This window comes from Lampetra fluviatilis, chromosome 49 (genome assembly GCF_964198595.1).
Source record: "Lampetra fluviatilis chromosome 49, kcLamFluv1.1, whole genome shotgun sequence".
Classification (NCBI taxonomy): domain Eukaryota; kingdom Metazoa; phylum Chordata; class Hyperoartia; order Petromyzontiformes; family Petromyzontidae; genus Lampetra; species Lampetra fluviatilis.
Genome location: NC_136323.1, coordinates 10,141,988 through 10,158,192, shown reverse-complemented (window position 1 = coordinate 10,158,192; position 16,205 = coordinate 10,141,988). Strand labels below are relative to the sequence as shown.

The 16,205-nt window shown below is 40.7% G+C and overlaps 1 protein-coding gene across 4 annotated transcripts in view; it reads right to left on the bottom strand.

Annotated features, from left to right (window-relative positions):
• The window catches only part of LOC144948529 (paraspeckle component 1-like), a 95,435-nt gene that overhangs the window by 65,628 nt on the left and 13,602 nt on the right, over positions 1-16,205 (bottom strand). For 3 of the 4 annotated variants that reach the window (XR_013640172.1, XR_013640171.1, XM_078878104.1), the window contains exons 5-7: positions 15,769-15,853; positions 10,255-10,369; positions 1,762-1,819 (exon numbers count right to left, since the gene is read on the bottom strand). Coding sequence is in view for 2 of the 4 variants with exons in the window: in XM_078878104.1 (XP_078734230.1) it covers positions 1,762-1,819; positions 10,255-10,369; positions 15,769-15,853 (258 nt within the window). In the remaining 2 variants the exon portion in view is untranslated. Of the gene's footprint in view, positions 1-1,761; positions 1,820-8,816; positions 8,958-10,254; positions 10,370-15,768; positions 15,854-16,205 lie in introns of those variants that run through there. The other variant, XM_078878106.1, reaches the window with a different exon arrangement.

The following is a 16,205-nucleotide window of genomic DNA, read 5'->3' as shown; positions in this document are numbered from 1 at the left end:
TAAAATGTGTACAGCTGCATACCTGTTGCTCACAACTGTTCCTTCACAAAAGCATATTTTTTTCAGAGCAGTGTAACAAATGCACACCCCCTCAAAACACCTCATTGTATATTAAGTCACACAATTAGAGGAATATGTAAAAAAACCCAAACCGTGCATATGGGATAACTTTATATTTTGCCTACTGCTAAGAGTTACTTAATCATTGAAAAACAATAAAGTCTCATTTGGTAGGGCACAACGAATGTTGGAGACTGATGGAGGCAAACCACAGGCAGGGCTTACCAACAATAGACTCTAAGCTTTCCCACATTCCTTTTGGAGCTGCCAAATAGCTATACTGTCGTAATGCACTGCATAATGGTCCAAATTAGGGGTGCCAAAGTGGCGAGAAATTAACTACCTCTCCTTGTATGCAGCAGGTTGTGGGTTCGATCCCGATCCTGACGCCTGTATATTTGTAGCTTGCATGTTCTCGCCATGGTCGCGTGGATTTTTCTCCGGGGAAATTCCAGTTTCTCCCTCCACATTTAGAATAAACATGCGTTTAAGAGTATCTGGCTGCTAGAAATTTCCACATAAGCCACTTCGTTGAGCTATCGTTTGTGGCCAGGTGCCTTCAGTTGGCTTTACCTGGTATAATTAAAATAATATATAGTTTACATGACAACTTCTGCAAATTACTCTAATAGCATTACACATAGCAATCATCGCCCCCTACTGACAGGCATGCCCACTTGCACAGCAACAGCTACCGCTGAGGTCCCCTTCAAACGTTCGATATGAGATGTGATGCAAGGCGCTTTGAGTTGCTGAAGCATTTGAGAGCAGCATACAACAAATGCAATATATTTTCATTAAATATGACCCTGTCATAGACAATATGCCTCTTCAAAAACACACTTCAGCGTGCCAATTAAAACATAAAACTATTGTGAATTTCCGATTATGGTGTTAAGTCATTTCAAATATTTATAACTGAAATTACATTTATGCTCGCTTGCATAGCTATTTGGGAACACGTGTAAGAGCTTCTTGGCACGTGTGTCACACTTAAACCATGGTACAGCCAGAGCAACAAGAAGAATGTTTACTTTTGGAACACTATACCATGTCCATTCCCAATTGTGCTATTCTCAATTTGATAGGTAATGACATCATTCAAATTACAGAATCTATTTTTGGAACATAAGTTCATGAGCAAAACTATATTTCAAACTCAATTTAGTCCCATTATCCAATATTCTCCCTGGTATTAAGCCAGCAGATTAATAACACGTTTAAGTTTTTTTAAACAAATACCTACAATTCAGCAATTGTAATAGAAAGCAAAATCATCAAGTGCAGATGACGATAGCCTACAGCCAAGTTTATGCATAAACACTCGTGAATCCAGGAATCTCGCAACCTGCTAAAGTCCTATGCAAGGTTAATTGAATTTCACTCCTGCAATGTGTTCTGTTCACATTTTTCCACAAAGCTTGGTTGGCGATGTCTGACAAAACTTTATTTCATTTGGCCGACTATAATAATTGTGCTCGGCTTTTTCCAATCACAAAATAGATTATCTGTTATATGCTGGCCTTAAAAGACTTTGAACAAATTCTTACAAGGTTATCCACTAGAATGCCTCATTAAAAGCATCTAATTTATTTAATGACCTGCATTTCCAACAAATTAGGACATGGATATGCGTGTCCAGTGGAGTAGTACAAGCGTGTATTTAAGAGCACAGCGTCCCGTGTCTGGACTCTCACTCACCTGTCATGGACATGTTGCTGCGGGCCCCCAAATCAGTCATACGCATCTCGCCTTCTCTCTGTAAATGAAAATCAATTCATAGGCTCATTCACCACCTCCAAAAGGTTGAAATGGAGTCTTCCTTTTGTAAAAATCGCATCTAAAAACAACTGTTAAAGGCATCTTATACTTTACATGAAGCATTATTCAGTTTTAGGTAGAGTATTGTTTTTCTAGGCTAGAAATGTAAAAATCCACCTCAGATAATGATGCAAAATGTCCAATTGTGGAAGTTAATGGGAGAAAAGATAGGTAAAAATAATAAATGCACTGCCATAACAAAATAACACTACAAAAGGACATGCATCACGCTATTATAAAAATGAACCAACATGGACATTATCCTTGGATATGAAACGCATGTCTACACATTGACAAAAACTCAAATTGAAAGTCTGAAATGACTTTCATCTAAACCAATAAAATCAGCCTAACACCCCTTGCGCTTTTGTCTGTTTGGCAATAGATGCTTGTATTCAACCCACATTTTTTGCGGCAACCTTCCACTCAAACAAGCAAACCCTACTCGGTGCACAGCACACTAGCCCGTGCCCAGTCTAGTGTTTTGCCAGTGATGTGTGCATGTGTATTTTCACTGCATGCAGAGCATATTTTTTGTCACTCTTTGATCTAATAGAAGTCACCTTGACTAAATTTGTATTCTTAAAATTGAGAACTTGATACCCAAACCCCATATTTCCCATACAAGTGGGCACCCCCACGCACTGTTCACAGTTCAAGTTTTCCATCACTGCCATTTTGTAGACAGCTCAAATATACCATAAAAAAACACAAACATTCACCGATGACAAAACATCTTTGAGATGCAAATAAAATAAGCAACACCGACATTTTTAAGTGCAAAAACCTGCCCCTAGTTTCAAAGACAGCTTGAGAGAAGACGATTATAAACAAAGCTTTTCCACGACAGGCAAAATCTGAAAAATATTAACTCAGACTTGTAGATTTGCTGCACAAGATCTGATGGGAAACCGTTTCATGTTTAATACAACTAAAAAAATATATAAAATGTGTACATCTGTATTCACAAATAGAGCTGTCTATCTTATTCAATAGTGTGTGTATGCATTAAAGGAAATTAAGGGCCTGTGTTTACAGTGCGTGAAAATGAAGGGGTGGCGCAGAATTTAGCAAAGCACGCTATGGGTAACTTGACTAATGAAGTTGGATTCTTGACCACAGTGAACAGTATCAGAACTGGTCATTTTCCACCACCCACCCCCTTTCCAATAAAACCAACTTGATGAAATATGAGCAAACAACACCTAAGACTGACATGGCATGGGGAGGTCTTAATCTAGCAGTGGATTGACAAAAGACTGAACATTATGAGACAGCAGTAATCATACATCTGCCAGTGTAAAAAAATGCACTTCATTATAAACACTTGGTAACTCTTTGTATTACAAATATTGAGGGGAAAGAGGATTGATTACACTGTGTAACAAATGTTTTTTTGTTCCTGGGTAGTAAGTGTTATTTCCTAATTGCTTATGCCTCAAAAGTACAGAAAATGGCTATTGTTCCCCACAAACTTTGCTTTTGTGACCAGGACAGTGATATTTTGAAGTTTACATTTTTCCATAACATTCCAGATAGATTCAGTGCTGAGTAAACTTGGAGTAACTAACTTCTAGAATGTTCTAGAACTTTCCAGTAATATAAATAGTAGTACACATACAGGGGCCTTAAGCCCACCAGTTCAGTTTAGTTCCAGCTGCCTAAGTGGATACATATCTGCATTGTTCTGAGATGGCATCAAGAGGCTACAAGAATCCCGGCAGATGAATTTTTCTATGTCTGCGGCCAATTTATCGAGACATGAGCGAAAAAGTACTCTGTGGAAGCATCTGCGGAGATGTGCGAGGCCTACAAGGCATATTTCGGCATGCCTGTCGGGGATCAAGACAAACCCTAGGCACCTAATTTCACCTGCAAGCAATGCAAAAAAACTGGAAGGTAAGATGGACAATTGTTGCTCGGAATTTTATGGTACAAATTTTGTTTAAAAAAAAATTTCATTGTAAAAGTTTTTTATTTTAAAATGGTTTACAATTTTCAATGTTATTGAAAACATACATGAAAAATGTTGCGAGAATCTCTTACACATTAGTCATGGGTGAAATAATGTATTTTTGTAGGATGGTACAGAGGGGAAAAGAGAGCCATGAAGTTCACTATCCAAAGAATTTGACAGGAACCCACTGACCACTCAAGCAAATGCGACTTCTGCATGGTGGACCATTCCAAACGTCGGACTGGCAAGAATGCACCTATCACGTATCTGGACCTTCCTTCATCGATCGCCCCGGTGCCACACTGCCATGAGCTCCCCGTACCCACTCCTCCGGATAGAGAGCAGTCGTCTTTAGAAGAGAGCAGAGAGCGAGGAAGAAGTTGTAGATCCAGATGACAATTTCAGAGGTGGAGCTGAGGAGAGAAATCTATACTACCCCAACCAAAAAGACCTCAACGATTTGTTTAGAGATCTTGGTCTCACCAAGTCCAATGCAGAGCTTTTGAGGTCTAGGATCAAGCAGTGGAACTTGTTGGATAAAAGTGTGCAAGTTGCAGATCAGAGGAAGCGTCACCAACCTTTTTGCAGCTTCTTTACCCATCAAGATGGGCTCTGCTTCTGCCACAATGTGACCAGTCTGTTCGAGGCAATCGGAATCGCCTGTAACCAGAATGAGTGGCGCCTCTTCATTGACAGCTCATCCAGGAGCCTCAAAGCCGTGCTGCTCCATAATCTTAACAAGTAGCCGTCTCTTCCCCTGGCTCACTCGGTGCACCCCAAAGAGGATTACACCAGCATCAAGACCTTGCTGGACGTCTTGAAGTATGACGAGTACGGCTGGGAGGTCAGACTTCAAAATGGTGACATTCTTGATGGGTCTCCAAGGCAGTTTTACCGAGTTTCCTCTGCTATCTTTGCCTTTGGGACAGCAGGGACGCCAAGGCGCACTACCACAGGCGGGACTGGCCACAGCGGACCGAGTTCTCTGTGGGGAGGAACAACGTCAAATGGGAGCCACTGGTGGACCCCCGGAAGGTGCTGATGCCACCACTGCACATCAAATTGGGCCTTATAAAACAGTCGGTGCTGTAGATAAGGAGTCGGCAGCCTTCAAGTACCTTCAAGACTTCTTCCCTAAGCTAAGGCAAAGGTCAAAGCCGGTGTCTTCATTAGACCATAGATAAAGAAGATCATGGAGTGCAATGAATTCCCCAAAAAGCTCACTAGTAAGGAGAAAGCGGCTTGGAACAGCTTTGTCGCAGTGGTTCGTGGCTTCCTGGGCAATCACAAGGTCGAAAACTGTGGAGCTGGTTAAGACTATGGTGAAGAACTACAGCACAATGGGCTGCAGAATGTCGCTCAAAGTCCATATCCTTGATGCTCATCTTGATAAATTCAAGGAGTACATGGGAGCGTACTAGGAGAAGCAAGGCGAGCGCTTCCACCAGGATACAGTGATACCTCGGTTCACGAACTTAATTCGTGAACCGACTCTGGTCGCGAACCGAATTGGTCGTGAACCGAGGCACATTTTCCCATAGGGTTCAATGTAAATCCGGTTAATCCGTTCTGACCTTTATTTTGGTTTTTGAAGCACAAAAATATGAAACAAATTACAATACACATTAGTACTGTACAGTATAGTAATGTATAAAGAGATAACACTAACCTTGCTTGAGATGACTTCAGTAAGCACTCAAACGGGTGAACTGTACAATACAGTAAGTACAGTATTGTACAGTACAGTAGTACAGTACAGTACTGTACGTGCTAAAAAGCACACCAAAAAGCAAAAAGTCACTGAAAGTGTCTTCACAGTACTCATAGTACTTCTTTCTGTCTCTTCTTCTCTCCACGATCTACCTACAGGAAGTCACGACCATGTGACAGCCTGGAAATAGCATTAAAATGGCCGCGGCTCCTGTTCGTGAACCGAAGCAGAGTTCGTGAACCGGAGCATATTTTTAAGAACTTTTCTGTTCGTGAACCGAGTTGTTCGTGAACAGAAGCGTTCGTGAACCGAGGTATCACTGTATACTGGACTTTGAATGCCGCTACCAAGGACAGTATGAGAACATGATGGGAGACTATATTTGGGGGCTGATTCGTGAAAGTGATTTACAGTATAATCGTAAATCTTGAAAAACTACTCACTTCTAAATCTTTTGTCATCATTTTTGTATTACTTTAGTATAAATAAATGTTAATTTTGATTTATATGGTTTGTTTTTCTGACTATGTGAATGAAAAGACACAAATTCGCCTGTTTTCTCATTGAAAAGAGGTCAATATCAAAATATAATTGTCCTGGTCACAAAAGAAAGGGTTGTGGGGAATAATAGCCATTTTATATACTTTTTAGGCATAAGCAACTACGAAATAACACTTACTACCCAGGAACAAAAATTAGGTTAGTGTTATAGAAAGAAAATAATAATGCTAAAATATGAATTAACGCAAAACAATGTCATCACTCTTTTGGGTAATTATTCAATGCACTGTGTGCTTAGTTTGTTGTCCTTCCCCCACACCTCGGATTAGCACGGATGCCTATGTACGGTGTGAAAAAAGTTCCAAGTACATCTCTTCAAAACCATAACTGTATTCAGAAATCCAATTAGCAGTGCTCACCAAACATTAGTGCACCAAGTCCAAGTTGTATCCTTGCCAATCTCTGTTAAATCCAGAATTTGGGTGACACCAAACCGGTGGCAATTCCCAGCTCATCGGTCTGAACCAGTTTTGGCAATGAATAACCAACATTGACTTTACACAAACATCTAAAGTCAAAGTGATTCAATACTCAAATGAGCATTGAGGTGGTGCTCAATTCCAATTTACAGTCCTCGGCCAGTGATATAAATTCTACATTTCTATGACGGGGGCAAGTATATCCATAAAACCACTGGCGACTTCATCATAAGGTGATACTATTAACCCCGGAAGGATGGGCAAAGTAAAACCCCAACCCAGATTTGAGCTCGCAACCAACCTTCCCCGACTGCAAACCAATCACTAGTGCTCAGCCACTTGGCTGGAATAACAGTCCTAATTGGTATTTGTTGCACAGGCAGTCTCTTTGCTAAGTGAGAAGCATGATTAGCAATGGCTTCAAGTTAACACCTATGACATAAACCAAATTGTTCTTAAATAATTTATATAGGAACAAGCTGTGCAGGACTTTCAAAGCCAAAACATCTGAAACCTGGTCACTAACCTAGACATCTCCCATGTGTACACACAGCTCTGGGATAAACTTTTGAGTATCTACCTGCTGTGCAATGGTCCAGCTTTGGGTGTCTAACTGCAGCACAAGAAACATGAAGCATGCCACGCGAAGTGCCGACATCACAAGTCACAACGTTATTAAGAGGGCAGGGAGGAGGCATGTGGCGTTTGACATCATAAAATTATGTCAAGTTGAACGATGTCACACAATGACATAATTTGCATTACGAGGTTTCATTGACATCAATAATATCGCCAAGTATAGCAACCCTTTGTTCAATTTGCCTGGTTTTCGGTTGGGGGTACAACTTTTTCCTAAAATGCTGCCTTCATTGGATAATTATAATAAGTAACCATTACAGAATGCTAGAGAGCAATTGCATTCACACTTTCAATCTTAGTGTCAATATTGAACAATTGCTTAAATCAAATGGTATGCTCATCTTCTACTTCATGCATGATGTGATGCGAAGTAGGTTATCAATCCAATCGCTGCAAAATAACTGAATATCCATTTTGTATTTATGTTGAACTTCTTTCGCACCATACGTAGTCAACCGTGCTAATCAGTCACGACAAGTTAAGCACTTGAGCATTATCAATCCTAACACAATGGACCTTACAAATCACCGATCTTCAAAATACTCATCAGCTTCCGTCAATATTAAGATGACAGAATTAGTTACAATTCGTCAGCTTTACAGCCTACTCCTGAAACAATCACCACAATAGCTCCTGCCAGTTACTGTGCAGCACTTGACTAATTTCAATCACTCTGCTGGGAGGGGAATTCTTTCACCTCCTTAACCCCTCCCACAAGAGCAAGCAAAACAAGTGCTTAAAACTTCCAATGGTCTGTGATGTCCCGGACCACAGTAAAGAAGTTTCCGTACCCAATGTGAACAAAAAGTAGAACTTGCAAAACATCATCAACGCAGTGGTGAGGTGTACCACCAAATTGTTTGCAGCAGTTAGGTATTTGCAAACGCATGCATGTTGTATGCGTGTACACCCATAAACGCATGTGCGCATGCATTAAACTCCACGATGCACAAAATGTGCACAAGAACCTTATTTTCTTCATGACTCGCATATACCACGATGATTCAGGCTGACCTTTGCAGAAAATAGCATGGCCGAACGAGATTGATGATAACCATTACAGATAATGACATTTATACTATATTACGTATATTTCAAGTTTTTTTTTCTCTTCTTAATAAGCTTCTTAATGAACTTCATGCGTTTAACATGTCAGTGCACCTGAAGCTGTTACTGGTAGGAATTTAATCAACTGTCACTTGGTTAGGTGACATTCACAATTTACCTGCAATAATCATGGGTCACTGGCCATTTTCTGTCACAGTAAACCGCAAAAATTGTGGCTAGCCTTAGGTAAAGTTATTCACAATGTAATAACTTTCTCACAGATACCCGAAGCATTATGGTATTGTTACATACTTGCATCACTCTTCATCAATGCCCCTTAGATATGGTACTATTTATTTACCATGAGGGCTATGACCTGAGGAATATTTTAGGTAACATGCCATCGCTGAGATGTGTAAGAGATATGCAGCTCAAACATTAAGGATGCGCACAACCTCGTGCACCCACATAATACATTAATAATAGACCTGTTTAAATTAAATGTCCCACAAAGTAAAGTTGGGAACAAAAGTAATACAGCATTGAAGTTCCAAAGAGTGTTTGCATATTTGAGGTGATGTTTAGTATCCCATGAGAATGCAGTGTGATGGCGTCCAACACAGCAATCTTAGGTTCTTAATAGCCACAGCCTGATGATGTGGAGCCCAACATTACGTGCCTGGGAACTATGTAGCTGGTGCTGGAGCATTCCATAACCTTCAGTGAAAATGGACTTATCATCCTGTGAGAAAACAATCATCCAAGTTAGATTTTAGGCATGTCTCTCAACAATGTTCCATGTGCTGTAAACAGCGACACATTTTCTACAAGTGTTCTCACCAGAATGGGTCTGAAAAAGGAATTCTTCTCAGCTCTACATTTTCATGTGCAAAACGATTTGCTAGGAATGCATTTGTGGTATTCACTGTGAGTACAGATTTGCGTTAATTAATTTCACGATATGCACATGTGTATGCTCGTGACGACCAATACTTGGATAAGAAATATATGCCAGAGAAGCTGTACACATTCTTAACCGAGGATATTTTGGTTACTCATGTACAGGCTTTGGTAAATATGCAACTCAAGCCGATGTCAACAATATGCTGCCAATCGACACTTAATTTCCATATTGTAAATTAGGTATAGATACCATTATATACACAAACTACATCTATGGATTATTCTATATAACGTGTATTAATATTGATATTTACACCCGTTTAAAATTGTAAAGGCAATCAGTCATATAAAAATTACACCTTTTCAAGGATTCAAATTCCTATTTAAATAATTATATATTACACAATATTACTGCATGATTTAGTTAATTCATTTACAGGGTATCAAAGTTTGGAGTTGTTTCTTACGTGACTATAAAAAAAGCCACCTTGCAGTGTTTATGTTCCAAATATTGGCAACAATAAATTAATTCTACTAAATTTCAATGAACTAAACACATTAGCTCGAACAATATAGATAATCAAACCAACTTTTGACTGAGTGCACTCTTTCTGAAGTGAACAGGCTGAATGCAACAGTAGACATTGCCAATTACGCAAGGAGCACCTTCTGGTCTCTACATGATCAGCACTGGAATGGGGTAAATTCCAGCGCTGGCATTCACAGGCTGACACATACAAACAGAAATCAGAAAATTATGAAAAGTTTACAAACTCCACAGGCAGAATATTAAATTGTCAAAAAAACCCTTGTAGCAAATCAGTAATTCTTCAATTTAAATTTAGTTCATGAACATTGTTATATTATGAAAGCAAATCATTTTCATTAAAAGTGATTAAAGGGAAAAACAACCATTTGATGCACGTGTGCAAAGCAAATCTGTACCAAACTAAAGAATGCTGGTCCCTTAAGACCCTATTCCTGGTGAGAAGTGATATTTATGTGATTATAAACAGAACATGCATTGCAACATCAATTGTCATTGGCACTGGAAGAATTAAACGAATGCCAATACGGAGTCACCGAGAGCCCAGCCTTGGCTCTTGCATGGGTCGGCAAGCGACCTGGGTACTCACGGCGCCCTCCATGTAGTTCATGCGGTAGCTATCCTGCTGGCGACGGAGCATTTCCTCCTGTTCGCGCTGGCGCCGGATCATCTCCTCCTCGCGCCGCCTGCGTTCCTCCTCGTGTCTGCGAGTGCACACGGCATATTCACAGCTGAAATTCCACCCTCTCAAACATCTACATTAACAACATACCAATGTGCCCAGTGGAACATTTTCTTTCATTTTGACAATTACAAATGGGCAGTAAAAGTTAAACGAAAAAGTTTAAGCGTACACACAAAAAATTGAGAGATCCAAGCGGGAATTACATTGAGACAAAGCAGATTGCATGGAACAAACACCTTCACACCCTACATACAATAGAGTGAGTAGTATATCGTGACTATAGTCATACCTGACTCTACAGTAGTATATGGCTCTACAGTAGCATCTACCGACTCTATAGTAGTAACTACTAACGCTACAGTAGTATCTACTGACTGCAGCAGTATTTACTGACCATAGTGGTATCTACTGACTGCAGTAGTATCAACCAACTCTACAGTAGCAAATAGACTCTACTGAATCTATAGTAGTATCTATTTACTCGAAAGTAGTATCTACTGACTCGTGGCATCTACCTACTCTACAGTAGTATCTACCTACTCTATAGCAGTTAATTACTAATTTAATAGAGTACCATGGTGAGGCCTAGTTCCGTGCAGAGCCCCCGACCTTGCCTAGATTGCCCAGCCGGCTGAGGTGGCACCTTGGCAGGCTGAGGCTGGGCTGCAACCCCCCCACAATCCCCCTGCCCACTCTACAGTAGTATCTACGGACTATGGTAGTAGCATCTACCAACTCTATAGTAGTAACTGCAGATTGGGGTGGGGGGGGACATCACACTGTGAAGAATTGACCTTAGCATTGTGTATTGTTTTGCATTTTTAACACGAATGATCATTTTTCCACGCCCCCACCGATCGCGTGTGGGTTGCTAGGGCAACCACGGGTCAGCGTTCTCGCGCATGCGCAGATGTGTACTTTAGCGAGCGCCCAGCATTGTAAAATAATAATTAATAGTAATACATTGTTAATTTAACTACTTCAAAGTTGACGGATGTGAAATACGAATAGCACTGGCTCACCCCCGGGCTTATCGCGTGGTATCTGGGTACTTTTTTGAAACGTAAACCCCACAGTTTGTGAGTTAAAAGTGTCACAAGGTGCGTTCACACACAGATAGACAGACAAAAAGACGTATGTAGGTAAGACTAGCAGGAAGTACCCGGCGTTGCCCGGGCAAAAAATAGATTTCAAAACGTTTCTTAAAAACCTTATACATACACAGATACTAAGGTATTATGAAAGCCCGGTGGGCCGTTTGTCCATTTCTCCACCAACAAAATTATAAGAGGCTTGCACAAGTCAAAAAAGTTATGGAAAGTGGGGGGTAAATAGTTAATCCAAAAGGTTTCCGAAAATTGTCGACCCCCCACCTCAAAAAATATCTTTACCCCCGCGTAGGTATATATACCTACACACCCTACATACAACAGAGTAAGTTGTATCTATTGATTCTGTAGTTGTATCTACTGACTGTACAGTAGTATCAACTGAGCCAGTAGTAGCTACTGACTGTATAGTAGTATTTACTGACTGTAGCAGTATTTACTGATCGTAGTGGTATATACTGACTGTTTGAGTATCTACTAACTCTATATAGCAGTATCTACCAACTTGATAGCAGTATCTACTATCACTACAGCAGTGCATACTGACTATGGTGGTTACTGCTATGATTACAGCAGTGCATACCGACTGTGGTGGTACCTGCTATCACTACAGCAGTGCATGCTGACTGTGGTGGTACCTGCTATGATTACAGCAGTAAATAATGTGGTTGTACCTGCTTTCACTACAGCAATGCATACTCACTGTGGTGGTACCTGCTATGTTTACAGTAGTGCATACCGAATGTGGAGGTACCTGCTATCACTACAGCAGTGCATACTAACTGTGGTGGTACCTGCTATGATTACAGCAGTGCATACCGACTGTGGTGGTACCTGCTATGATTACAGCAGTGCATACTGTGGTGGTACCTGCTTTCACTACAGCAGTGCATACCGACTGTGGTGGAACCTGCTTTCACTACAGCAGTGCATACTGACTGTGGTGGTACCTGCTTTCACTACAGTAGTGCATACCGACTGTGGTGGTACCTGCGATCACTGCAGCAGTGCATACCGACTGTGGTGGAAACTGCTATCACTGCAGCAGTGCATACTGACTGTGGTGGTACCTGCTTTAACTACAGCAGTGCATACCAAATTTGGTCGTACAGTAAAACCTTGGATTGCGAGTAACTTGGTCTGCGAGTGTTTTGCAAGACGAGCAATATTTTAAAATAAATATTAACTTGATAAACGAGTGAGGTCTTGCAATACGAGTAGTACGTATACGCTTTGTCTGCCGAGCGTCATGTGATCACAACTGGTTCTTGTCTCGCTCTCGCTGCGGGATTGTGGGTAATTGTCTCCCATGATTGGTCTCAGATGGTGTGCCTCACTCGTATAGTCAACATCCGTGCGAGCGTATACTATTTACTATGGTGTTGTGACCACGTGTGTGTGTGCGTAAAGCATTTTTTTATTGTGTCCAAGTGTAGTAACTGTTCTTTAGTAACTGTACTGCAAGTGAAAGTCGTCCTACACAATAACCCTCCTCTCCTCGTCTCCCTCACACCAGCCACGAATACATTTTATTAATAAATTTGATTACTTTATATTAAATAATAAAAATATAAAAAAGGTATTTTGTATTAATCATTTTTATATGAATAAAGGATTTTTTGGTTGTGGAACGAATCATCTGAGGAAATTCGCTTTGATATAAGAGTGCTTTCAATGATAACCACGTTTCTGGAACGAATTATGCTCGCAATCCAATATTTTACTGTACTTCCTTTACCTCCAGCAGTGCATACCAACTGTGTTGGTACCTGCTATGACAGCAGTGCATACCGACTTTGGTGGTACCTGCTATCACTACAGCAGTGCATACTGACTGTGGTGGTACCTGCTATGATTACAGCAGTGCATACTGTGGTGGCAACCTGCTTTCCACTACAGCAGTGCATACCGTGGTGGTACCTATGATTACATTAGTGCATACTGGGGTGGTACCTACTTTCAGAACAGTAGAGCCTACTGTGTCGTGGTACCTGCTTTGACTACAGCAGTGCATACCGACTGTGGTACCTGCTGTTTACAGCAGTGCATACTGACTGTGGTGGTACCTGCTTTCGCTACAGCAGTGCATACTAACTATGGTGGTACCTGCTATGATTACAGCAGTGCATACCGACTGTGGTGGTACCTGCTATGATTACAGCAGTGCATACCGACCGTGGTGGTACCTGCTATCACAGCAGTGCATACTGAGTGTGGTGGTACGTGCTTAAACTACAGCATTGCATACCAACTTTGGTGGTACCTGCTATCACTACAGCAGTGCATACCGACTATGGTGGAATCCTGATATGACTACAGCATTGCATACTGTGGTGGTACCTATTATTACAGCAGTGCATACTGTGGTGATACCTGCTTTCACTAAAGCAATGCATACCGACTGTGGTAGTACCTGCTATCACAGCAGTGCATACCGAATGTGGTGGTACCTGCTATCACTACAATAGTACATGCTGACTATCTTATATATAAAAAAGGGAAATTTGTGAATGTGTGTCTGTTCGAAATGTTTAGCATACTTGCCGACATGCAACCAACTTATATTAAACGGGAATAGGCCGATTCTAAAGAAATCTACAACCTGCGATTCCTTTGCACGATTTAAAGAATCGAATCGTGGCGCACCTGGGTTTTATTTTATTTTTAATCAATGAGTTTTCTTTTCCTTTAAAGTTTTCAGGCATTTTAAAACATTTTCCCCCCGGGGCAACGCCAGGTATTTCCCGTTAGTAGCAGTATATATCGACTCTATAGCACAAAGTACTCGCCTAACAAGAGTGCCGTGCAGAGCCCCCGGCCTCGCCTAGATTGCCCAGCCGGCTGAGGCAGGACCGCTACCCCCCCCCCGCTACAATAATCCTGTATAAGCGCTATAAAATTAGTATCTAACGACCCTATAATAGTATGGGGTGGGGGAGAGAAGAGGACGTGACACTGATGAATTTACCTCAGCGTTGCGTGTACATTTTTTTGCATTTTGAACGCGAATGAGAAATCCCCCCCCCCTCCACCGATGGCGTGCGTTGCCAGGGGCAACTCCTGTCAGCGATTCACGCATGCGCAATAGCGTGCTTTGTTCCGCGCTGGGCGGCAAAAGTAAATAATGAAATTAAGAGAAATCGCACTAAAACGTGAATTTAACTACTTGAAAGTTTACGGATTGGACAACGGAATAGCCTATTCCCACCGCGGGGCTAGGGGCGTGCCGCCCGGCAAATTTTTTTCTACGTAAACCCGACCGTCTGAGAGCAAAATTCCCCGAGCGTGTGTGCGCAGACGGACAGAGGGGACAGACCGACAAAGAATGCCTTTTATAGGTAAGATAAACATTTAAGACATTTAATTTCATCCTAATATGCAACGTCATTCTATTTTTCCATCTCAACAAAATTTGAATTGTATTTTAAGTCAAGCACAGTAAAACATCTCAAAGGCAGATTTGAATAAGCTAAAATTGGGGGTCATCCGGAAAGATTCCCAAAAAGTGAAATGAAGGAGCCAATTGGAAAACTGTTTGCATGATAATAACTAAAATGCAGACTTGCAATTTTTAAATAATAATAATAACTTGATACAATAATGTCTTAAGAATCTGTTACCTTGGACGTCACATGCTCCATTAATGTTCTTTTTCACATTTATTTTACGAACACAACTAAGACTTAAAGCTCATGAGAAAATTCATTCAGACTTCCACATTTAGTGAACCTCACCCTTTATTCTCTGCTGCAGTGAGAAAGTGATTAAACTGTATATAAATTAATTTATATCCAGTGAACCCAAGAAACTTGGCCCATAAGAAATACCACTAGACAATGGTGGTTCCCTTCAAGCATCTAGGTATAAAATGTTAAGTCCTTAATTTGTAAAATATGGACTATATTTGCAAAACAGATGATACAGAGGATTTGATTTTGTGTGATATCACGGAAAAAGCTACTTTTTGCTGTAAAAGGCATTTTACTTAATTTTTTTGCACTAGAACCCATAAGCTATTGCTGTTTTGTTTAAATCGGTGTTTATGTTGCGCAAAAACTTTTTTTTAAGGGCTCGCTTGGAAAAGATGGATTGTCTCAATGGGCTCCTACCTGATCTTAAAAAATGTAATGTTTCACAGGAGCCCAGCAAGCACACGCTGATCAGTGCGTCAATGCAATACAAATACAATGCAAGGGAGAATTATTAAATGTACGAATACCTTCTAACGTTTCTTTTGCAAGAGACATGGGTAAGAAGTAACGTGTTAAATTAAACGATTATGTTGACTGAAACAGGTTTGTAAACTGACCTCATCTCAATTTCCTTGCGCTTCTGGAGCTCCTGGTTTCTCAGTTCCTCCAAGCGCCTCAACTCCTCCTGACGCCGCAACAACTCTGAAAGAAATCACGGATTTCAGGACATCACCCTTGTTAAATACCTCCGACAGCTTTCCATAAAGGCAACCCAACACTTTAAGAATTTAAATGATAGGCACATAGCTTGTGCGTCCTTATTCTTTAGTTGATCAGGACCAAATTTTTGTTACCCAAATCAAGAATTGTGTTCAAGTCAGTCGTGATTGAGTGACTTATCTGCACATTGGGAAGATAAAATGTCTATTACATTCAGCTTGTCGTTTAAACGAGCATGATGAATGTAGCGTACAAACTGAACAAACGTTGGACATACAACTTACAGTAAAGAAATGTAAACTGGATGTCCGGTAATTTATATATCTGTTAGAAC